At 41.6% G+C, this 25,216-nt stretch overlaps 1 protein-coding gene across 2 annotated transcripts in view; it reads right to left on the bottom strand.

The window, feature by feature from the left end:
• Positions 1 to 25,216, bottom strand: part of TNKS (tankyrase) — a 288,162-nt gene that overhangs the window by 255,707 nt on the left and 7,239 nt on the right. For both annotated transcript variants that reach the window (XM_073340169.1, XM_073340168.1), the window contains exon 2: positions 14,304 to 14,528. In XM_073340169.1, coding sequence (XP_073196270.1) covers positions 14,304 to 14,528 — 225 coding nt within the window. The remainder of the gene's footprint in view (positions 1 to 14,303; positions 14,529 to 25,216) is intronic.

Here is a 25,216-nt window from a genome sequence, read left to right on the forward strand (position 1 = left end):
GTGCTGGGATCTCCAGTGCCAGGGAAGGGTCTGTGCTGAGATGGTGCTCTGTGACAGGGTGAAGTGGTCACCACCAAATATGTCTGCCAATGCCAGGGCCAGAGTCACCATGTAGCTATGGTACTGAAGCAGCACAGTCCTTGTGGGATGAAGGAATCATCAGTGCCATGGCACTGGGAAGGAACTCCAGGCCATGGATCTTGATGGAAGCAGAGGAGAAGTTTTAAGCCTCTTACTTGGGGTCAGGGGTGGTGATCTGCATCTAGAATCCTGATTGGCATGGTACTCAGTTCTCCTCTTTAAAAACACAAACAGATGCAGTGTGCTCTGAGAGAGGAAGCACTTTTCAAAGTAGAGGCTGAGCCACAACTTCCTGGTGCCGAGATAGGGTGCACTGGATCATTCCCAGGCTTCTCAGGGACAGAGATGGATGTTGCATTAATCTTTCCAGCAACAAGAAATTCAGCCTCACTTCTCTATTCTTGAGGGCCCATCTTAGCAACAGAGCTGCAATCTGGCACATGCCTGTCTCCCAGACAGGCAGATGAGGTAACTGGTGCACCTATCATTAACAGGCATGGCGGAGTCACACAACTGTCAGGTCTTAAAGCCAGGAGACTTGGGAACTCCCCATAATAAAGGAATAACCCCCTCTACTGGGAGTGTGCTATACTTACCCACTCAAAGGCCATGTCGACTCACCAGCTAAATCAGCACCACTGCGATCGACGCGGTGGTGTCAATTTAGTGGGTCTGTTGAGAGCTCTCCCATCGACATTTGTACTCCACCTCCCTGAGAGGCAAAAGCTGTATCAATGGGAGAGCATCTCCCATTGACATAGAACAGTATAGACACCGCAATAAGCCAACCTAAGTTATGTCGACGTCAGTTACATAAGTTACATAACAAATAATGTAACTTTTAGATTGATTTACAGCGATACTGTAGACCAGCCCAAAGACAGCCAAAAAAGCAGCCAACAGGTAAAAAGAATAAAAACTAAACTAATATTAAACTAAGAATAACTCTAAAAAAGTCCACGTAGTGGAAAGATTTAGGGAATCTGCATAACTTCTGAGCTCTGTGTGAGATTATGAACTCTGTATGTATCTTTACTAAGCTGCAAACTAAATTTTGAAGGTGCAGCACATTGCCTTCTGTTGTCCTTTCACCATCATGTTGGACCTAAATTCCAAAGGGCTGTGATACCAGGCTGATAGAAGACAATCCTAATTTAATTATTCTATTCTAACACAAACATCCTAAACAGACTGAATCATAGAATATCAGGGTTGGAAGGGACCTCAGGAGGTCATCTACTCCAACCCCCTGCTCAAAGCAGGACCAATCCCCAATTAAATCATCCCAGCCAGGGCTCTGTCAAGCCTGACCTTAAAAACCTCTAAGGAAGGAGATTCCACCACCTCCCTAGGTAATGCATTCCAGTGTTTCACCACCCTCCTAGTGAAAAAGTTTTTCCTAATATCCAACCTAAACCTCCCCCACTGCAACTTGAGACCATTACTCCTTGTCCCATCCTCTTCTACCACTGAGAATAGTCTAGAACCATCCTCTTTGGAACCACCTCTCAGGTAGTTGAAAGCAGCTATCAAATCCCCCCTCATTCTTCTCTTCCGCAGACTAAACAATCCCAGTTCCCTCAGCCTCTCCTCATAACTCATGTGTTCCAGACCCCTAATCATTTTTGTTGCCCTTCGCTGGACTCTCTCCAATTTATCCACATCCTTCTTGTAGTGTGGGGCCCAAAACTGGACACACTACTCCAGGTGAGGCCTCACCAATGTCGAATAGAGGGGAATGATCACGTCCCTCCATCTGCTCGCTATGCCCCTACTTATACATCCCAAAATGCCATTGGCCTTCTTGGCAACAAGGGCACACTGTTGACTCATATCCAGCTTCTCGTCCACTGTCACCCCTAGGTCCTTTTCTGCAGAACTGCTGCCTAGCCATTCGGTCCCTAGTCTGTAGCGGTGCATTGGGTTCTTCCGTCCTAAGTGCATAACCCTACACTTATCCTTGTTGAACCTCATCAGATTTCTTTTGGCCCAATCCTCCAATTTGTCTAGGTCCCGCTGTATCCTATCCCTACCTGCCACCGTATCTACCACTCCTCCTAGTTTAGTATCATCCGCAAATTTGCGGAGAGTGCAATCCACACCATCCTCCAGATCATTTATGAAGATATTGAACAAAACCGGCCCCAGACCAACTCTTGGGGCACTCCACTTGATACCGGCTGTCAACTAGACATGGATCCATTGATCAGTACCCGTTGAGCCCGAAGATCTAGCCAGCTTTCTATCCACCTTATAGTCCATTCATCCAGCTCATACTTCTTTAACTTGCTGACAAGAATACTGTGGGAGACCGTGTCAAAAGCTTTGCTAAACTCAAGAAACAATACATCCACTGCTTTCCCTTCATCCACAGAACCAGTAATCTCATCATAGAAGGAGATTTGATTAGTCAGGCATGACCTTCCCTTGGTGAATCCATGCTGACTGTTCCTGATCACTTTCCTCTCCTCTAAGTGCTTCAGGATTGATTCCTTGAGGACCTGCTCCATGATTTTTCCGGGGACTGAGGTGAGGCTGACTGGCCTGTAATTCCCAGGATCCTCCTCTTTCCCTTTTTTAAAGATTGGCACTACATTAGCCTTTTTCCAGTCATCCCGGACTTCCCCCGTTCGCCACGAGTTTTCAATGGCCAATGGCTCTGCAATCACAGCCGCCAATTCCTTTAGCACTCTCAGATGCAACGCGTCTGGCCCCATGGACTTGTGCACGTCCAGCTTTTCTAAATAGTCCCTAACCACCTTTTTCTTCACAGAGGGCTGGCCACCTACTCCCCATGCTGTGATGCCCAGCGCAGCAGTCTGACTCCAATCCATAAGAACTGGTTTGTCAGGGGAGAGGTTGCAAGACAGCAAAATCAGCTGGTAAGGGTCTGGGATTACCTGAGGACGCTGATCTGGGAGCCACCTCACACAGAGAGACAGGTGGTTATATACAGGGCAGGAACTGATCTATTCTGCATCTTCAGCCATTCCACCACCTCAAGCAAATGGAAGCTAATGCAGGAATGTGAGACAAGGGAACCTTGCCTACCTCATAATTCAGACAGTTGTCCCCTGCCCCACAAATGAAGGGTGGGCAAGACCGAGCAGCATTACATTCAGGCTTACATTCTGTATGATCTGTACTCTATTTCTGGTGCTTAAGGAAAGAGCAATGAGGTTTCAGAATCCTGTCCAAAGTAAGTATCTGAGGTATGTGCTGCAACGAACTAAGTTTCCCTTGAAGAGGGGAACTGTGGGCCCAGAATACCAACATGGCTTGAGTTACAAGAGACAGTGCGTTTAAACTATGGTGAAGTCTAAGTTGTCAGCACTGCTAACAGGCTAGGCAGCTTAACCAAGATGTCTCAGCTCTCAGAAGGGGGCACTTGACAGAGGATCTTCACCCTAAGAGTGATAGAGACCCCAAGCTAGGGGCAATGCTTGTACTTGATTCAGACTCCAGAGGCTTAATGTACATTGGATCCAGCAATAGGATCCCCTCAGCAATCTGCTGAGACCCCAAAAGCGTGTGCTTGTCTGCATCTTCCGACAATAGTGACCTAGGAAATGGCTATGTTGCATAAGGAACATGGGCACTGCTAGTATTTTGTCTTGCACCAAGAGCAAATCAGAGGAACTGAGCGATGGGTACCCTGCCCTGCCCCTTACACCCAGAGCTATGATATTCTGTAGGCAGGGATGGGCATTAGTGCAGCCACAACTGGTACTGCTATTCAAAAAAGAATCTCATTTCACACACATGGGGCACATATGCACCAAGAGCGAAATCAGTGTAGACAATCACATAAGCATCATAGCTTGTAAAGACACTATTCTCTTGTCACTGTTGTCAGATAGTATTTCAGTATCACTTTCAAGGAATGTGAATATTTGTAAAAGCTTGAATGATTGTTGTTTTGCTTATGTTTTCCCACAACCATAGCATTACATTTGAAACCAGTCTTGCTCTGTATAAACCCATTTTCATTCTGAGTGCCCTGATCTGTACTGTTTGATCATGTGTAGTTAGCCACCCATGCTCCACAAAGTTCTACTTGGCAGGCGCCAACTATGCTCTCTGAATGGCATCTGGGTCTGACTTGACATTTCAGTCAAAAAAAGATCAGAACAAAATTAGAAATCCACAAAGCCCACAGGGTAGGTGGTAGAAAATGTTTTTTGAAAGCCAGTGACGAAGCTTTAGAATTAAACCCACTTTAAGAGTGCTCAGAACAGTTTAAAACTCAAACAGTGTCACCAAATTTGACATATCTCCTCTCCAAGTAAAGTGGTTTCTTACACAATGACGATCAGTTCTGCCATCTTTGACCTACTTTAAATTCACCTTGTGGTCATCTGACACTTCCATTCCAGTATATGCCTATTTTCAACAGTTTGTCAATGAGACATTGTGATATTCTGTATCTTCGGGGAGCACGCTGTAACCCCCATATTCCTCATTTTAATATAATCATGATCTTACATATAAAGCATGCCTTGTAAGGTATCAGGGGAAAGGTCATGGTCTGCTGGAAGTCATTTCTCTATCCATAGATGTGTATCATTAATGCATATGATATGAGAACTGTGTAGTATGGTGGTCACTAAAACATGCTGTAAGTTGGGGGAAATCAGCCAGGTATTGGGTCCTCAGAAGCAACAGCAAGGAAAGTAACCAAATCCCGGGTGGGGTGTCAATAAACTATCAACAGCCATTGTCCACCAAGGGAGCTCCAATGCAATGACTCGCCTGCATGAGGCCCCCACCAGGGAATTGCTCAACCTTGCTGGGAAAGACTCAGCAAGGCCCCCCAGACATTCCTGGACTTATGTTCTACAAGAACATGGACTGAGGGCATAAAACAGGCAGAGTGGACACATACTGGGCCCTTTTCCTGCCCCCACTTCTACTGCAAACAACCAGGACACTGAGAAGACGACAAGACTCCAACACAGGAGACTGGCCCAGGTTTAAGGAACAAACCTGCATATTAAGAACTGCAATATCCAGTAGGGTGAGAAAAACTGCTTAATCTAGTTGCTGCCCAGGCTAATAGGGTTGAGAGTTTAGACTGTGTGCTTTTATTTTATTTTATTTTGGTATCCACTCTGACTTGTTATGCATTGATTTATAATCACTTAAAATCTATCTTTATAGTTAATAAATCTGTTTGGTTTGCAGTGTGTCAGAGGCTCCCCTTGGGATAACAAGCCTGGTACATATCAATTTCTTTGTTAAACTGACAAACTCTCATAAGCTTGCAGCGTCCAGAGGGCATAACTGGACACTGCAAGACAGAGGTTCCTAGGGTTGTGTCTGGGACCGGAAATATTGGCTAGTGTAATTCACTTACAAGTAGCTGGGAGCAGCTTACATGCCAGAGGCTGTGCGTGAACAGCCCAGGAGTGGGGGTTCTCACAGCAGAGCAGGGTAAGGCTGGCTCCCAGAGTTGAGGACTGGAGTGGCCTAGCAGATCACTGGTCCGGACACCACCAGAGTGCAACGTCACAGACATGTAATTCAATTCTTTGGCATATTAACATTTCTATATTTGCCCTTAATGCTTATTATGCACTATTCCCATGTTTAGTCAACTTTTAGATTTTGAAGTTAGTTTTTAAAGCTTAGATTTTAAAGCCAAAAATAACCATGCTGTCTTAGTCATGTCTCCTGTATGAGTCAGATCATAGAATTTCCTCCACTTCCACTCCCTAATTTCTATAAATAAGTGGGGATGTTATTTTTATGGTGACTCCTTCCCACTCTCCCTGAATCCACAGATATACCTTTCTAACAAATAGGGTTTAAGTTCTGCAGGAAAAATATGTTGCTGTCACATATTAGCAAGAACTGAAACATTTAGACTATTAGTTCATACTCGTCGTAAGACGGGTTTCCTATGGTGAAAAAAAGAGTAATCTTTATTTTGTGATTCCAGCAGACAGATTAAGTGAAAAAAGTAGCACTCGAAGAGCCGTGCTTCCTGTGGAGATCTCTGGTCAGAACACACCCAGTAAAAATCTACCATTAAATTGCTATTATAGATTATGACATCACTGGAACCACAAATTCAGCATGCTATCAGATTTTTTTTAAAGAAAATTTTTAGGGATGTCAAGCGATTAAAAAAATTAAACAGAATACCATTAATTTACATATTTTTGGATGTTTTCTACATTTTCAAATATATTGATTTAAATTACAACATAGAATGCAAAGTGTCCATTTTTTTGTTTATTTTTATTACAAATATCTGCACTGTGAAACAAAAGAAAAAGTATTTTTCAATTCACCTAATACACATACTGTAGTGCAATCTATCAAAGTTGAACTTACAGACGTAGAATTATGTACAAAAAAAACTGCATTCAAAAATAAAACAATGTAAAACTTTAGAGCCTACAAGTCCACTCAGTCCTACTTCTTGTTCAGCCAGTCACTCAGACAAACAAGTTTTTTTTACATTTGCAGGAGATAATGCTGCCTGCTTCTTGTTTACATGTCACCTGAAAGAGAGAACATGGCCCTGTTGTAACCAGCATCACAAGATATTTATGTGCTAGATGCACTGAAGATTCATGTGTCCCTTCGTGCTTCAACCACCATTCCACGTGTCCATGCTGATGATGGATTCTGCTCGATAACAATCCAAAGCAGTGCGGACCGACGCATGTTCATTTTTATTGTCCGAGTCAGATGCCATCAGCAGAAGGTTGATTTTATTTTTTGGTGGTTTGGGATCTATAGTTTCTGCATCAGAGTGTTGCTCTTTTAAGACTTCTGAAGGCATGCTCCACACCTCATCCCTCTCAGATTTTGGAAGGCACTTTAGATTTTTAAACCTTGGGTTGAGTGATCTATCTAGCTTTGGAAATCTGATATTGGAACCTTCTTTGTGTTACTCATAGACTTTAAGGTCAGAAGGGACCATTATGATCGTCTAGTCTGACCTCCTGCATAATGCAGGCCACAGAATCTCAACCACCCACTCCTGTTTTGTCAACATGCAGTGAAACTGTTCTTAAATCAAACAACATATGCTGGGTCATCATCCAAGACTACCGTAACACGAAACATGTGGCAGAATGCGGGTAAAACCATGGAGCAGGAGACTTACAATTCTCCTCCAAGGAATTCAGTCACAAATTTATTTAACGCATTTTTTAACAAGCATCACCAGCATGGAAGCATGTAGAGGCATATGACTGTTTAGCATATCTGGCAGGTAAATACCTTACAATGCCGACTACAAAAGTGCCATGCGAACACCTGTTCTCACTTTCAGGTGACATTGCAAGTAAGTGGACACCATTATCTCCCGTAAACTAAAAGAAACTTGTTTGTCTGAGCGACTGGCTGAACAAAAAGTAGGACTGAGTGGACTCGTAGGCTCTAAAGCTTTACTTTATTTTGTTTTTGAGCGGAGTTATGTAACAAAAAAATCTACATTTGTAAGTCTCACTTTCACAATAAAGAGACTGCACTATAGTACTAGTATGAGGTGAACTGAAAAATACTATTTCTTTTGTTTGTAATTTTTACAGTGTAAATATTTGTAACCAAAAATAATATAAACTGAGCACTGTACACTTTGTATTCTGTACACTTTGTATTTTGTAACTGAAATCAATATATTTGAAAATGTAGAAAAACCATCAAAAATATTTAATAAATTTCAATTGGTATTATATTAACAGTGCAATTAAAACTGATTAATCACAATTTTTTAATCATGATTAATTTGAGTTAATCGCGTGAGTTAACTGATTAATTGACAGCCCTAAAAATGTTATAACCATCGCTGAAGAAAACAGCTTTTTATAGCCTTTGATAATACAAAATAAATGAAGAAAATCTGACATCAGACCAACTATTGCAGATGAATCCTTAATATTCTTTGGACTAATGGGACTTTTTGAACAAAGTCTTGGAATGTGTACAACATGAAAGTTAGGTTTCAGAGTAGCAGCTGTGTTAGTTTGTATTCGCAAAAAGAAAAGGAGTACTTGTGGCACCTTAGAGACTAACCAATTTATTTGAGCATAAGTTTTCTGTAGCTCATGAAAGCTTATGTTCAAATAAATTGGTTAGTCTCTAAGGTGCCACAAGTACTCCTTTTCTTTTAACAAAAAAGTTAGCTACTCTGTAGCTAAAAATAGCAGTATAGACTTTCCCAGTCGGGCTCGAGCCCAGGTTCTGAGACCCTCCCGTTCAGAGCTCCAGCCCAAGTGGGAACATCTACACTGCTATTTTCAGCCCTGCAGTCTAAGCCCCATGAGCCTGAATTAACTGACCCAGGCTCTGAGTGTCAGCACCACACATTTTTCTTTGCAGTGTAGACATACCCAGAGAGGAAAAAGCTAAAGCTAGAAGAGCTGTATTATTGAGGTCCTGACTTCTGCAGATTACAGGGGATTGTACGCCACACTTTCTAGGAGAGCCACTTGGTGCAAGAACTCTTGGATTGCTGAAGTCTCACTATAACAGGGGTGGCCAACCTATGGCTTCGGAACCACATATGGCTCTTCATAAGTTAATATGCGGCTCCTTGAATAGGCACTGACTCCGGGGCTGGAGCTATAGGTGTTAACTTTCCAACATGCCCGGGAGTGCTCAGTGATCAACCCCTTGATCTGACCCAGGCCCTGCCCCAACTCCAATCCTTCCCCCGAGCCTACCATGTCCTCGCTCTCCTCCACTCCCCACCAGAGCCTCCTGCACACTGAGTAACAGCTGATCATGGCGAACGGCAGGCACTGATTGGTGGGCTGCCGGCAGGCAGGAGGCACTGCAGGTTGGAGTGGGGGGAGCTGGTGCGGGCTGCTGATATATTAATGTGGCTCTTTGGCAATGTACATTGGTAAATTCTTGCTCCTTCTTACGCTCAGGTTGGCCGCCCCTGCGTTATAACAATGAACCAAGGAGTACCTCAATAGCAACAAACTAGCTTCTTCCTTTTCATTGCTTTGATTTCCTCCAGCATGCAGAAGGGTTCTAGAAGAATCCAAAGATTTCTCAAGCGTTCCTACTGAGACTAATAACGGAGTTCTCTTTACAATAGTTGGCAGCAGTTGTGGGAAGTATTTGGAAAAATGTCTGGTATAGACAAAGCCAAAGATATCAAATGATGTTGTAACAAGTTACGATGCTCAGTCTCCATTCATAGTATCTGGAGTGGTACAGAAAAAAAGCTGTATACAGAAGTGGAATTCATACAACTTCAGTTGCCTAATCCATAACAAGATTTACATGCATGCAAAGACTATCAATCAAGGTTCGTTTTCAGTATTTTGCTTCAGAAAAAAAAAAAGGGGGGGGGGGAGCTTTTCCTACATTTTGGCCATAAGCATGTGTGCTCTACACCTACACCCAGCACCACAAACGGTCAGTATTAAGCTAGATGCAATGTTTTATTGGGACTGTACAGAAACAAAAAGGTTGAATTCTTAGTATGCTCATGTTCCCTCATATTTGGTCTTCCATAGCAAACTAGAAACCTTCGTTCTCCCTATCTTAGCTTTGAAAATCACTTCTGTGACTTGACAGTACTCTTCCATGAGTATTTAGTGTTCATTCTTGAATTATAGTAAAATGCTTCTTGCTTGGTTCTTCCCTAAGCAAATGAAATGGTGCTCGATCTTGAATAGCAATACTTAAGAGCAAAATGCTTCTCATTAGCTCTGGGAGCAGAACTCAGACACTAAACATGCATCTTAGTAACAGATGAGCCAACACAAAGATCTATAAATATCATCAACTTGCAATCTAACAGTTTTCTTGTTTCCAATGCTTGAGTCAATTTAAAAAACACACACATTCATTAAATGGTGTTAACACACAAAACCTGACATACATTTGATTACTAAGTAATGAAAACAAATTTTCAATGCCTAATCATCCCAAAAGAAATGGCCAGCACATGTTCACTTTTGCTAAGCATTTGCCATCCTTAGGGATCCTTGGTGTTCCAAGATAGAGAGCACAAAGACGACAAAGGGACACACCAGGTCAGACTACAAGTCATGGGCCAGATTTTCTGAGCTAAACAGGTGCACCTTTCCATTCTGTGCTATACAGATTCTTATACTGTCTTATCACCATGGTAAACAAGCGCCTTCCTGTAGCACATTAAGCAACATGACCTACACTTGCCACATATGGTTTGTTCTCTCTCATGTTCTACCTGGGGGAAAGAAATGTTGTTCAGTTAGATGCAAATAATGTCAATGACAATTAAGCAATATCAAAACTATGCAGTAGAAGTGTGCATTTACTATTTTAAAAACTATTTAACAACTGAAATCCAGAGACCATTAGCAATCTTCAGATCTATTGTAATCACTATCCAGTTTTTGCTAGTATTCTAGCTTTCCTATCTTGTTACATTTATTGTGGCTCTGAAAGACCACTGTTAATGACTTCTCCATGTTTCCTGGCTCATTATGCTCTTCAATTACCAGTTTACTCTCCTGCCATATTACAGAAGCAGCATTCGCATGGTAACGATGATATGGACAAAGACATGCAGATGGGAGGAAAGAACAAATATGGCAAGCATCTCCCATTTTAGCTTTTGGATGATGTTCAAAATAAACAAGAGCCAAAATGAAGCATGTGGGGAAAAAGTCAGTAGACAGTTTCTAAAAAGAAAAGTTTCAGCAGATATTGTGGTGTTCAACAATAATTTCTCATATGTTGTGCCAGTGTTCCAGACACTGTCAAATTCTTGCTTTATAATAAAGCATACCTGACTTGTTTAAGTCTAGTACCTGACACTGATTTGTACCAGCCAATTTCTTATATAACAATTATATCAGTAATCAACACTTTGGGTAAAAATAGCTACTGTACAATATACTTAGGCTTGGCAGAATCTATTTTTATGCATGTCAGCATTTTTTGTATAATGTCAGTTGAAGTTTATTTTTAAGCCTTTTCCCCCCATTTAAAAATTTCACAGTTGTGGGAGTGGGTCAGAATTATTTAATGACAGCATAAATAAGTTAAATCTTTATACATCATTAAAACAAATGGTCAACATCACATGTCAAAATATACAAAGTAAATATCCTTAAATCAAGTCATACCCGTTACGATTCATTCATGAATCCATTCATAACAAGCCTAATTCAAAAGTCTTAAAAAAAAATCTCTGGATTTTGACTAAAATTCTCAGCATTTTTATTACCTTTCCTATCTGCAAATGTTTATCATCTAAACATCTGTCAGTGTCTTTAGGGTGAAATCAACATTTATCAATAAAAATTAATCCTTCCAAGCCTAAGAATATTGCAGAAATATATTTGCAAGTGGTCTGAATCCTTGCTGTGCCATCAAATATTGCTTAAGGCATGAACAAGACTCCACCAACCTCTCTATCAAAGACTGATATTTGTACGTCCTCTTAACACTCAAGCGTTCTGCCATACATAGAAAATTAAATGATAAATAAATGTATACAAGTCTGCTTTGCAGAGTTATTTACTTACAGGACTTGGAGATAGGGCCCCGTATAAAAATAGGAAGGGACATACTAAAATGGGTAAAACAGACAAGGCAGACACTAAATTATCTACATCTTGATCAAACTACACCAGAATCATTTCACACACATGTAGAAAAGTGTACACCGCAGGTTTCTATGGAATCATTTAAGTCCTTAATATGGCATGAGAAAGACCATGATTCTTGATGTAAAGATTTCAAGTGATGGAAAAATCTACTACATCCCTTGGCAAAATATTCCCAATTACCCTCACTTAAATTTGTTATGTATTCCTGTGCACATCTAGACTCATCTTGTCATGCCATTGTCACCTAAAGGAGCTCTCTAGCATCAGGTCTCTTCTTCCTGTGTAGCTATTTATGGACCACGATTAAGTCACCTCTTAACCTTTGTTTTAAGGTCTCAATACACGGCAGGTTTTCCAGTTCTCAAATCATTCTCGTGGCTCTTCTCTGAGCCCTCTCCACATTTTCCACCACACTCTTTGGAGTGTTGACTGAGAACTGGACACAGGACTCCCATTAGTGGTCTCATTATCCACTGGTAATATAATCTCCCTACTAAATTTTTGTCGGGACTGTCTTTAAACAAACACTGTAGGTTTTTCAAAATTGGTCCATATAATAAAATGAAGTGCCCTCAGATTAAAACTAAGATCTCAAATTTGTAACCATGATCATTAATATGATGTGGCTACATAATAAAGTTATTTTTTCCCTCCAGATCTGAAATACTGACCACACAATTTCACAGCTTCCTTCAGAAGTAACTTTCAAGCCAGTCTGCACAATTAAAAATAAAGAACTCTGCTTGAAGAAAGTATTACTAAGTAGACTGAAAATATATAAAAATGAAAGATATTACTGAAGAATATTTACTATGATCTACATACATTTAAAATGATTGAAATATTCAATTTTATTTGAAATTCCTTTGGCTCTAGGCTCTTCTACGACGAGATAACTGGCTTTGTGGATGAGGGGAAAGCAGTGGACGTTCCTTGACTTCAGCAAATTTTTTGACACAGTCTCCCATGGTCTTCTTGCCAGCAAGTTAAAGAAGTATGGGCTGGATGAATGGACTATAAGGTGGATAGAAAGCTGGCTACATTGTCGGGCTCAACGGGTAGTGATCAACGGCTCCATGTCTAGTTGGCAGCCAGTATCAAGTGGAGTGCCCCAAGGGTCAGTCCTCGGGCCGGTTTTGTACAATATCTTCATTAATGATCTGGAGGATGGTGTGGATTGCACCCTCAGCAAGTTTGCAGATGACACTAAACTGGGAGGAGAGGTAGATATGCTGGAGGGTAGGGATAGGATGCAGAGGGACCTAGACAAATTAGAGGATTGGGCCAAAAGAAATCTGATGAGATTCAACAAGGAAAAGTGCAGAGTCCTGCACTTAGGACAGAAGAATCCCATGCCCTACTACAGACTAGGGACCGAATGGCTAGGCAGCAGTTCTGCAGAAAAGGACCTAGGGGTTACAGTGGACGAGAAGCTGGATATGACTCAAGTGTGCCCTTGTTGCCAAGAAGGCCAATGGCATTTTGGGATGTATAAGTAAGAGCATTGCCAGCAGATGGAGGGATGTGATCATTCCCCTCTATTCGACATTGGTGAGGCCTCATCTGGAGTACTGTGTCCAGTTTTGGCCCCATACTACAAGAAGGATGTGGAAAAATTGGAAAACGTCCAGCGGAGGGCAACAAAAACTATTAGGGATCTGGAACACATGAGTTATGAGGAGAGGCTGAGGGAACTGGGATTGTTTAGTCTGCGGAAGAGAAGAACGAGGGGGGATTTGAGAGCTGCTTTCAACTACCTGAAAGGGGGTTCCAAAGAGGATGGATCTAGAGTGTTCTCCATGGTAGCAGATGACAGAACAAGGAGTAATGGTCTCAAGTTGCAGTGCGGGAGGTTTAGGTTGGATATTAGGAAAAACTTTTTCACTAGGAGGGTGGTGAAACACTGGAATGCGTTACCTAGGGAGGTGGTGGAATCTCTTTCCTTAGAAGTTTTTACGGTCAGGCTTGACAAAGCCCTGGCTGGGATGATTTAGTTGGGGATTGGTCCTGCTTTGAGCAGGGGGTTGGACTAGATGACCTCCTGAGGTCCCTTCCAACCCTGATATTCTATGATTCAGTACATGCTGAAAATATATAACTGTTTTGAACAAGTTTGTCTTGTAACTAGTCCCTCAAAGCTTTCAAATAGTAGTAAAATGGTCAGCCTTTCAATTCTTATAACACAGGAAATACCCAACTTCACAGGTTGAATACCACCACAATACCAGGATCAGCCTCAAAAAGCCATGAATTTATCTGAAGTCAGACCTTCCATTTTATTGGCAGAGTTCTCATGTTATGTTTCTGCCAAAATGGTAAATTAACTCCATTAGACTACTCCTCCATCAAAATTTAGCTCCTGTGCCAGTTTAGCTTTCCAGACCGCAAGCTTAGAAAACACTGTGTTGTGAATCCTGTAAGTCACTAAATTTTAGGTTACCATCTCTTTACTTGCCTACCAGGGGCGTGGGGATGGGGGGGGGGGAAAAATACACCCTTCTTAACAAGGAAGAGAAAAGCAACTGGTCCCTTGTCTATCAAGTGGAATGGAAACAGTCACTACAATTCTGAGCAATACAAGTTCACTGCAATGTTAATGTGTTTAAATTTTTAAGTAAATTGATGTAGTTAATAACAAATACTTACCAATACACACATCTATCTTCCCTTTGATAGCAGCTTCATGCAGAGGAGTGTAGTTCCAATTGTCTCTGGCATTTGGATCTGCACCTTGACATAGTAACAGGCTAACCACCTCAGCATGACCAAAGGAACAAGCATTATGAAGAGGTATTAGCCCTCCATCATCACGAGCGTGAACATTGGCTCCTGTTTGCAGCAAGTGTTCTACTACATCCTTCCTTCCAAAACCTGTGAGATGAAAGAAACCTTTGTTAAATGTTTGTCGACACAGAGTCTAATTAAATATCTATGTTGGGCTAAGAAGTATGTTCTAGAGATAGGAACAACCACGAGAAGTAAATCCATTTTTAAAAGCCTCTGTATTTCAATCGTTTGATCATAAACATGGAATGTTCAGTACAGGTCAAATATATTTCCCACTTGAAAGATGCACTTAGACTGACAAGGGACATATTTACAATAAATTCAGGTAATGAGAAGAATGTCCCCTAAACTCATGTGCTTCCAGAGCCTCTTGCAGAAACAGGTTCTGGAGCACAAAGGTTACTGCCCTTTGGGGCCCTTTCTGAGAAGACCTTGTAGGCATCTCAGCCTTAGCACTCTTCACCTGAAGCCAGTGCAATAATCCCATTCTTTTAGACGGGTCCCCCATCGTGGGCAAGGCCTAAATTAAAGATTCAATGAAATGGTCAGAGTTAAATAGTAAAAACAAACTTTTCCACCTAACCCTAGTGACAAAATAAGAAAACTATTTATAGTCAAGTTTGTTTCTTTAATAGTGGATGAAGGGAGAGAGACTTCAATGACCACTCCAAAGGTCGAGAAACTGAAGGACCATTAAAAGGTGGCAGTGTAGGCAATGGAGGACCTGAGGAAACTGCAATCATAGCTGCCAACTATGGCTCAGAATTGTTCTGAGGTTGGGCACAGGACTCATACAACGGGCTCTGTGAAAACAGTGTCAAAGGGAAAATAGAGGGCCTTAATAATGAATGTTAAAATCCTCAATTAGCACTTCTTTCTAGAGCTCATCATTACATCACACATCCCAAAATCATGGACAATCAGAAGGTTAGTTCTCCAAAATCCAAGGCACCAATCCAAGTGCACATACACGGGTAGTATGCCCCAGCAAGAAGATATTAGTTAATATTAGGACCCTCCCAAAGACCTCTTAAGAAGGTAAAAGTCAAAATCCTAACCTTTTCCTCCATTTCTCATTGGGGGGCAACAGGTCTAGAAACCTTTCTCCTGGGTCACATCCTACTCTTTCAAATTTTATGTATTCTGGAATGCCTTTTCAAAGAGCACAACTGACAAAATTTTAATGTGGTTAAAGTCAACACTGACTAATCTAGTTATTGTTGTTAGATCCTCCCTTTCACATGCAGATTAGGACAAGCAGCTGGACAAAGCAAAGTTCCTTCCTCAACCACCTCAATCTGTAAAATGGAGATCCCACCATCTCCCTCACTCAGTTTTGCCAAGAATTAATGGATTGCATGAAACAATGAAGATTAAGAACAAGAATCTAATTAGCACTTTTTTAAAGTCTTGTTTCCAGTTCTATCAATGAAGCTTTTTAATTCAGGAAACACGTGAGTCAGACTCAGAATCGTTAAAGAGATTATGGGTCTCTAGAGACCCATAGACAAAGAAAAGTGTTTTGGATATACAGCTTGAGTTTAAACTGACTTCAGGGCCCTCTTTCTGATCCAGCAAATGGACAGAATCTTCTGTTCAAGAGAGGGCCCAAAACCTTAGGAAAGGGCTAGAAAGACTCCTGCTGGAGTTGGAGGGGGGGGGAAGGGTGATCGTTGGTAAGTTTATTAACATGTGTAGGTTCCTTTATTGTTTTTAATGTTTTCTTTGTAATGCTTTCACCTTAAGAATAAATGTGCTTGCATAAAAAGGGTTGTGTTAACGCATAACTGCTGGCAATTACTTTGTTCATTGTCTTTCAAGGGTAAGCAAACACAGATGCCATGCTCATTAGGCAATCTGGCAATAACAGTGTAGACAGGGAACTGTGCAGCTTGGAAATACCCCTGGAGGGGATGGGAGGGAGAAGAGAGAGACAGACGCGCGCGTCCACACACACGCAGGTCTCCACCCAAGAGAGGTGAAAGCTAAGCAGCTGGGAGCCTAGAGTGGGTGTTGCTGCTGCATCACAGAGAGGAATACAGGTTCAGTTGCCCTGAACTGTGAGAGTTTTGTTTAAACCTTAAATCTTTGTGCATTTCCAGATAGAAAGTTGATCCATCTAACAATTTACTCAAATTGAGGCTTTAATTCAAAATCCTCCACTTAAAGACCTTGCCCAGATGATCAGGTAAAACATTAAGAAAATTAAACCTTCAACAAGACTTGAAACCAGTGGCTCTCAACCTGTGGCCCTTTACGGCCCTAGCAGCACACAGCTACGGACCACGTGACATCCTCAGGGCCATACAGGTAGCATACAGGTATAGTGTGTGGATGCAACCAGTGATGAGCTGAAAAAAGCTGAAGAACCGGTTCCTTCAGTCGCTCCGAGCCTTCGGCAGCACTAAAGGACCCGCCACCAAAAGCCCGGAGCGAGAGAAGGACCCGCCACCGAAGTGCCGCCAAAAGCCCGGAGTGCCGCCCGGTGAGTAAAAATTCACCGGGGGACCTCCAGAGCTGAGAGCTCAGGTGGGACAGACAAGATGGTCCCACGGGCCAGAGTTTGCCCACCCCTTTAACAACTGGTTCTAAACCGGCTTCAAAATTTAACAACCGGTTCACACAAACCGGTGCAAACCAGGTCCACCGCACCACTGGATGCGGCCCACATAACACAGAGAGCTGCATATGCGGCCCACAACAGGTTGAAAACCACTGCTTTAAACCAAGTTCATCTTGGCAATTAAGTCAGTGGGAGGGGGTAGCTGCTTAGCACTTCTGAAAGTCTAGTTACTTATTTAGGTGCCTAACTTTAGGCTTTATTATTAAGTCTTGGCCCTCATGTTTTCTGCAGGTAAGAGACTAAAGTCATAAAATACTATAGAATATCCATACCCTTGCATGAAGAAAGAAGAATATGTCTTCCCCAATTAGAGTACTAGCTACATATCAAGTTCTAGTTATATCATGCAGTCAGATAATCAAGTTGTATAATTTCACTTGTCTTACTAAAAAGCAGAAATGTATATCTGGTTTTGACAGGTATCCCAGGTAATGTGGGAGTGTCAAATTGTTTGGCTCAGCCAATGACACAATTAGTGCAACTTGTGAGCCAACCTAGCTAGGTCTATTTTCTTTTAAATGAATTATAATCTCAGTTTTACTCTGATCACAATTTTCCGTAAAACTTTGGTTTTCAGTTTTCTAGGAAAGATTTTTATTGTACTTTTTATTGTAATTGTACTTTCATTGCATCTTTTACCCTCTCTTCCACATTACAGATTACTTGCTCTTAGATTTGTTAGTCCAAACACTTCTTTAAAAAAGTCTGAGAACATATCATCAAGAAAATGGAAAAGCACAGTTTATCCATATCTGAACACTGTCATTATGTTTGATAAAATAGCAGAAATGCACTGAATAAACGTAATCCCATTTCATTACTTTTTAGAGGACCAAACCTAGTTCACATCAGAACATGTGCACTTCTCCATTTCAAAGACCTCATCTTATTAAGAAAATGGATGTTATTGTCAGAATGGTTTCCGTGGTAGGTGGGGACTTCAGGCTAGTTTAATTTGTCTTTTCAGTTAAGCATATTTTGAGCCAGATTTTCCCTCACACCAGTTTACATCAACACAACTCCACTGACTTAAATGGAGCTATTCCCAGTTCACAACAGTGTAAAAAGAGAATTAAGACCACTGGCTGAAAATAAGTGCATTAACTTCACTGTATCTAGAAACTGAATCAGACATTTTCAGTGCAGCATACAAGCTTTCCAGTAAAATGCGGTTTGAGGTTTCACTAAATAAATAATTTGAGTTTAAGTTCTATGTTCATGTTCTTGTACTTTCTCATTCTCCACCTCCACACATTTTAAACATGATTTTGTTGTACAAGACCACACTATTCAGAGAAATCAAAAAACAGGCTATAGCTGAAGCACAGAACACTTCATGTCATTAGAAGTTAACACAATTCATACAGATAAAATATTGAGAACGATCAGAGATGTTTAAAATGAAAGTCTGTTGGATCTATTAAATTTGTCCTTGGGATTTTGCCATCTCACAGGCCCTAATCCTGCAAAGGCGTCCAGTCCATATGGGTATGAGTCTGCGGACATGGATCCCTTTGCAGGATTAGGGCCTTGGCTTCTAGAAGTGTTTTAGCCTCCGCAAAAAAGGTATACTTCAAATATTCTTCTTTATCCTCCCACCCCATCAGGTGCATAGGGCATCCAGATGCCACCACTGATTTTGGTTTGGTGCTGGTCTGTTCTGAGTGTCAAACAGATGGATTCGACTTCTTTCTCCCTTGTTCTGCATAATGCTTCTCTAGGTTGCCCTCTTCTCTTTCCAGGTAGCGTCCACATTATTACTTGATGTGGAAGTCAGGTTGGTGGCATCCTTAAAGCATGTCTTAAATATGTCCATCATTGCCTGACCATGTTTGATGCTTTTGTTTAGTTTGCTCTCCTTAGAATTTCTGATGTTGCAAGATACTTCCCAGTGAACTCTGAAGACCTTTCCCAGGTTTTTACTTTAGAATGACAGGTTTCAGAGTAGCAGCCGTGTTAGTCTGTATTCGCAAAAAGAAAAGGTGTACTTGTGGCACCTTAGAGACTAATAAATTTATTTGAGCATAAGCTTTTGTGAGATATAGCATCCAATGAAGTGAGCTGTAGCTCACGAAAGCTTATGGTCAAATAAATTTGTTAGTCTCTAAGGTGCCACAAGTACTCTTTCTTTTTACTTTAGAATGAGTTGATCTTATCCATTTCTGTTGTAGATTCTCATGACTCTGCTCCATAAAGGAGGAGAGACATGAATTAAAAATTCATACTTGTATCACTGTCAGCCATACTACTTTTCCAAATCTTTTCAAGTTTCTGAAAGTTGTTTGCTGCTTTCAATATACACTGCTTGACATACAGCATGCTGACACCATCTTTACACATCTCACTCCCTAGACAGGTAAAGTGCTTCCTACTTCTAGTGTCTCTCCATCTACTCTGTTGCTTTGGGGACATTGATAGCCATATATTTTGTCTTCCCTTTGTTGATGAACCAATAGTTTATCTGCCAAAAGCTGGGTCTTTTTGTCCCTTAAGTGATGTGTTGAACTAAACAGGACAATATCATGAGCACAAAATAAACAAGGGGGTTATCCAGTTGTGCTTCATTGGTCAATAAAATTCCTCAGTTGCCTTCTGCAGTTACTTTCCTCATGACATAGTGGGGACATAATACACCCTTACCTTACTCCTGTTGTCAGTGCAAACCATTGGCTGATGTAACCATCAGACTACATGTTTAACGTTATATAGATCCTTGATGGTGCCAATTATTCTTACTTATATTCCATAATATTTCATAATTTTCCAAAGACTCTCTCTCTCCACACTGTCAAAAGCTTCTGGAAAGCTCTAAACTTTATCACAAGAGGTGCCTGCTGTGATTTTGCACTCCATTATGTTTTATGGAAATATGCTTATGCGTGTGAATATGATGTAAGTGGAATATGCTTTATGCAAAAGGTCTCTTGTAAGGTATCAAAGGTTATAACCTGCTAAATATATTCCTCCTATTGGTATGTATGTATCATTCTTGTATCTGAAGCTAGAAATATAAAGTATAACTCTGAGGTCCTATTGTAATTATGCAAAGTGTGGGCCATTAATGCTGGTTTAAAATCTTGATGGCTCCCACTGACTAGGACAATTGGTTGTAAATGGCTCTGTTTACTTGCAAGCCTTCCTGTGTCCCTGTGAGCCAACCCAGGAAGAATGGAGGCTGGAGTCTCACAGGACATGTGAGCATGTCACCTGATACTGGAATCCATCTTAAATCTGGTGCTTTTCCATTTAAAAGGAGGGGTGGGGACCCAGAGACACAAAAGATTCCCACCTTGTGGGAATAAAAGGGGGTGGAACAGAACAAAGGGGGCTGCCAGTCATGAGAACACCCCTATTCATAGAATCATAGAATATCAGGGTTGGAAGGGACCCCAGAAGGTCATCTAGTCCAACCCCCTGCTCGAAGCAGGACCAATTCCCAGTTAAATCATCCCAGCCAGGGCTTTGTCAAGCCTGACCTTAAAAACCTCTAAGGAAGGAGATTCTACCACCTCCCTAGGTAACGCATTCCAGTGTTTCACCACCCTCTTAGTGAAAAAGTTTTTCCTAATATCCAATCTAAACCTCCCCCACTGCAACTTGAGACCATTACTCCTCGTTCTGTCATCTGCTACCATTGAGAACAGTCTAGAGCCATCCTCTTTGGAACCCCCTTTCAGGTAGTTGAAAGCAGCTATCAAATCCCCCCTCATTCTTCTCTTCAACAGGCTAAACAATCCCAGCTCCCTCAGCCTCTCCTCATAAGTCATGTGTTCTAGACCCCTAATCATTTTTGTTGCCCTTCGCTGGACTCTCTCCAATTTATCCACATCCTTCTTGAAGTGTGGGGCCCAAAACTGGACACAGTACTCCAGATGAGGCCTCACCAATGTCGAATAGAGGGGAACGATCACGTCCCTCGATCTGCTCGCTATGCCCCTACTTATACATCCCAAAATGCCATTGGCCTTCTTGGCAACAAGGGCACACTGCTGACTCATATCCAGCTTCTCGTCCACCGTCACCCCTAGGTCCTTTTCCGCAGAACTGCTGCCTAGCCATTCGGTCCCTAGTCTGTAGCTGTGCATTGGGTTCTTCCGTCCTAAATGCAGGACCCTGCACTTATCCTTACTGAACCTCATCAGATTTCTTTTGGCCCAATCCTCCAATTTGTCTAGGTCCCTCTGTATCCTATCCCTCCCCTCCAGCGTATCTACCACTCCTCCCAGTTTAGTATCATCCGCAAATTTGCTGAGAGTGCAATCCACACCATCCTCCAGATCATTTATGAAGATATTGAACAAAACCGGCCCACCTAAGATGGCTGCTGGAACTAACAAGAACTGTATGAGGGGAAAGTATCGGGCCCAGACTAGGAAGGAGTCTAGTCTGTGAAACAAGCTTATTGAAACATCTCTGATGGTGAAATTTTTCCTGTAATCAGTTTCTTAATGTATTAGGTTTAGACTTGCGTGTTTTTGCTTTATTCTCCTTGATGACTTACTTTGTTCTGCCTGTTAGTACTTGAAACAACTTAAATCCTACTTTTTATACTTAATAAAAATCACTTTATTAATTAACTTAGAGTAACTAATTAATACCTGAGGGAGCAAACAGCTCTGCATACCTCTCTATCAGTGTTATAGAGGGCAGACAATTCATGAGTTTACCCTGTATAAGCTTTATACAGAGTAAAAAGGATTTCTTTGGGGTTTGGATCCCATTGGGAGCTGGGTGTCTGGGTGCTGGAGATAGCTGACCTGCTGAGCAGTTTTTGGTTAAAGTCTGCAGCTTTGGGGGCGTGGCCCAGACCTGGGTCTGTGTTGCAGCAGGCTAGCATGTCTGGCTCAACAAGGCAGGGTTCTGGAGTCCCAAGCTGGCAGGGAAAACAGGCTCAGAGGTAAATTCAGCACATCAGACGACAGTCCCAAGGGGGTCTCTGTGACCAAACCCATCACATCTGCCCACTCCAGGATTTCTTCTAAAATAGGTCTGAGATATGGTTCAGAGGTCTAAAACCTGCTTCCGTCTCTAAGCTGGAGATCTGTTTCTTAATATGTTCCAGGATGATGTTGCACATGATTTTTTACAAGCACTGAGAATAATGATACCTGTCCAGTTATTAAGCCACCCTTCTTTGGCAATTTTACTATCAGGTCTCTTTCCACTTGGTAGGTTCACTACTTCATTCTATATTCCAGACAGAAACCCCAGGAAAAGTCCAGAGAGCTATTTCATCACTTGATTAAGTATCTCTCCAGTAATATACTCTCCAGCTGCTTTCCCATTTTTAGGTTAATGGATAAGAACATAAGAATGGCCAGACTAGGTCAAACAAAAGCTCCATCTAGTTCAGTATCCTGCCTTCCGACAGTGGCCAATGCCAGATGCCCCAAAGGGAATGAACAGAACAGGTAATCAAGTCATCCATCCCCTGTTGCCTTATCTTCCTCTATTAAAGGAAACAATGACAGTTTTTCCAATTTTCCAAGTGAGATCATTGTCCTTTGGTCTGTTGTACTAATTTAGATTGAATAAGTGGGCCCGAAGAGTGAAGTGTTAACATGACCTCTACCACTGTTTAAAACTGTTCAATGTTGGACACGGTTCAGGGTTTGGTATACAGAAACCTCAGTCTGCAATGGCACACAAACCATTAAAAATCATTTTAACCTTCTATTAAAGCTGCAGAAGAGAAAACAGTTAAAACATTTGAAATATAAAGTATTAAATAAGACTTTCATTTTAACAACATCCCTTGCTCCCTTTAGCTGTAGAGTCTTGGGGGGGGGGGTGTAAAGACACCTTGTTTCACTGTCTCAGGGGGTAATAACTGTCCTTTTCTTTGGTGGGGGGAAGGGGGGGGAGAAGTTAATGGACTGGAGCTGCTACCATTAAAGTCTGATCCTGTTTCCTAGAAGACAAAAACAAGACAAACATACAGAACACGGGAGAGAAAGAACAGCAAAAGAAGAAAATGCAGCTTCTGTTTCTGGTGTTCCCTTTTACTTGCAATCTTACCAATGGAAAAGACAGGAACAGCATGCAGTTCTTATTAGTCACTCCAAGACCTGGCAAACATCTACCAGCATCGGGCTATTTAAGGCACTGCTTTTAGCTGCCTTTTTCTAGTCACAGTTTTGCAAAATACCGAGTCTTGGCCAGCAAAGCCAGACTCTTACTAGACAGCAAGAAAAAGGAGAGGGGTAAGAAAGAAGGTGAAGAAGGAAGGGAACACACAAGGGGGAGGAGGAGGCTGACCGAGTCTCACATCCCAAGGGGTATTTGGGATCTAGCCAGAGCCAGTGATGGTGGCGGCAACGTCACCTGGCTCCCTCTCTTGCCTGGTCATCTCATGATTAGGCTAAAGAAGGTCTGGGGTTCCAAGAGATGGTGAGGGTAGCATCCATGGTGAAACTCATTGCTTCCCATCAGCCAGTGTCTGTCCACTCAAAGTGTCTTTTTGAGGACGCCAAAAGAGAGCAGTGGGCAAAACAATGCATCTCATTATTCTGTCCACCAATTAGGCATAACTTCCAACACACCAATTTTGATTCATTAATTTCTGGTCTCATAGTCCTCTTGTTTACCAGGCATGTTCTTAACACAATATTTGAATTAAATCAGTAGATCTTTGTTTAGATTAATTCAGTCTGTCTCCCTTTTGTAATTTTCCCATCAACATTTGTTATTATAGGTTGCGACGTTTTATAAACTTTCACTCACTTTTTACAGATGAGCTCACTATTAGGATAAATTTGTAGGCCCAATTATTATCATAGGTCCTTAGTCACTAGTTATAGTTTACTGTGGAAAGATTTAAAAAATCCTCAACATTTATTATTGAGAGCAAAGGGATCCAACGCCTAATGAATATTACTAAAGTTAATGAGGAGTACTTCTAAAGAAAGACATTCCCCTTCTTCAACTAGATTCCTTTGTTAAGCTAGTCCCGAGGAGAGGGGCAGCAATGGATACACCTCAACATGTAGTCTCTTTACCTTTTACCCCAGGCCCATTTCATATCTTAAGACTTAAAAAGAAAGTTATCATGAAAATTCACCTACCCAGGCACAGAGTCTACTCACCCATCCTTACCACAATAGTAAGTGAGATCTATCACCTCTTCCATCAAAACAAGTCACTCATCTCAAATAAAGTGTTGCAATACTGATCTAAAACGGTTCTACTGTTTGTCCTTCTTTGGCATAAAGAGGCAGCCTTAAAAAGTAAGTTAACACTGCTAGAAGTAAACCATCCAAGAAGAACAGAATCACTATAGTGTCTTCATTCCTTTGTGATGGCTCCCTTACAAAAGGGCGGGGGGAGGGAAAGAGTAGGTCTCATCTTCAAGCTATTTCAGTTTAGAAGAGAAACTTCTTTTCCTTGATCTTCAGAGAAACAGAATTACAAAGTATCTTCTGGCAACATTTTTCACTCCTGCTTGTCCAGCACTCCAAGTTCTTCAGACTTTTAGATCCAAGCACAGCAATAGCAGGTAAGAACATGTGATATCCCCTAAAGGTAGGGAAGCACTACCCTTGAATCCTTCCAGTCATAAGAACACCCATACCACCTCAGACCAAAGGTCCATCTAGCCCAGTATCCTGTCTTCCAACAGTGGCCAATGCCAGGTGCCCCAAAGGGAATGACCAGAACAGGTAATCAACAAGTGATCCATCCCCTGTAGCTCATTCCCAGCTTCTGGCAAACAGAGGCTAGGGACACCATCCCTCCCCATCCTGGTTAATAGTCATTGATGGAACTATCCTCCATGAATTTATCTAGTTCTTTTTTTTAAACCCTGTTGTTGGCCTTCACAACATCCTCTGGCAAAGAGTTCCACAGGTTGACTGTGTGCTGTGACACTTCATGACAGAGCAGAAAACAGAGACTTTCCATAAAAAGACGCAGTCACAAAAATTACTGAAGCATTAAATGCATCAAGGAGACACTGCAATAAAACAGTGTAAAATTAACCAGCTCCTCTCAACATTGTTTACTGCCAAATTCCAAGGAAATTCATACAGGAGGCATCTTCGAGAAACAGAGTATCAAGGTATTTTTCCCTTCTGTGAAGATACCATTTCTGCTGGATTTCTACTCTTCGAAGGGAACTGACTTGGTGAATGTTTAAGAGAGCAAGCATTAA

The sequence above is a fragment of the Lepidochelys kempii genome, chromosome 4, assembly GCF_965140265.1.
Source record: "Lepidochelys kempii isolate rLepKem1 chromosome 4, rLepKem1.hap2, whole genome shotgun sequence".
Taxonomy (NCBI): domain Eukaryota; kingdom Metazoa; phylum Chordata; order Testudines; family Cheloniidae; genus Lepidochelys; species Lepidochelys kempii.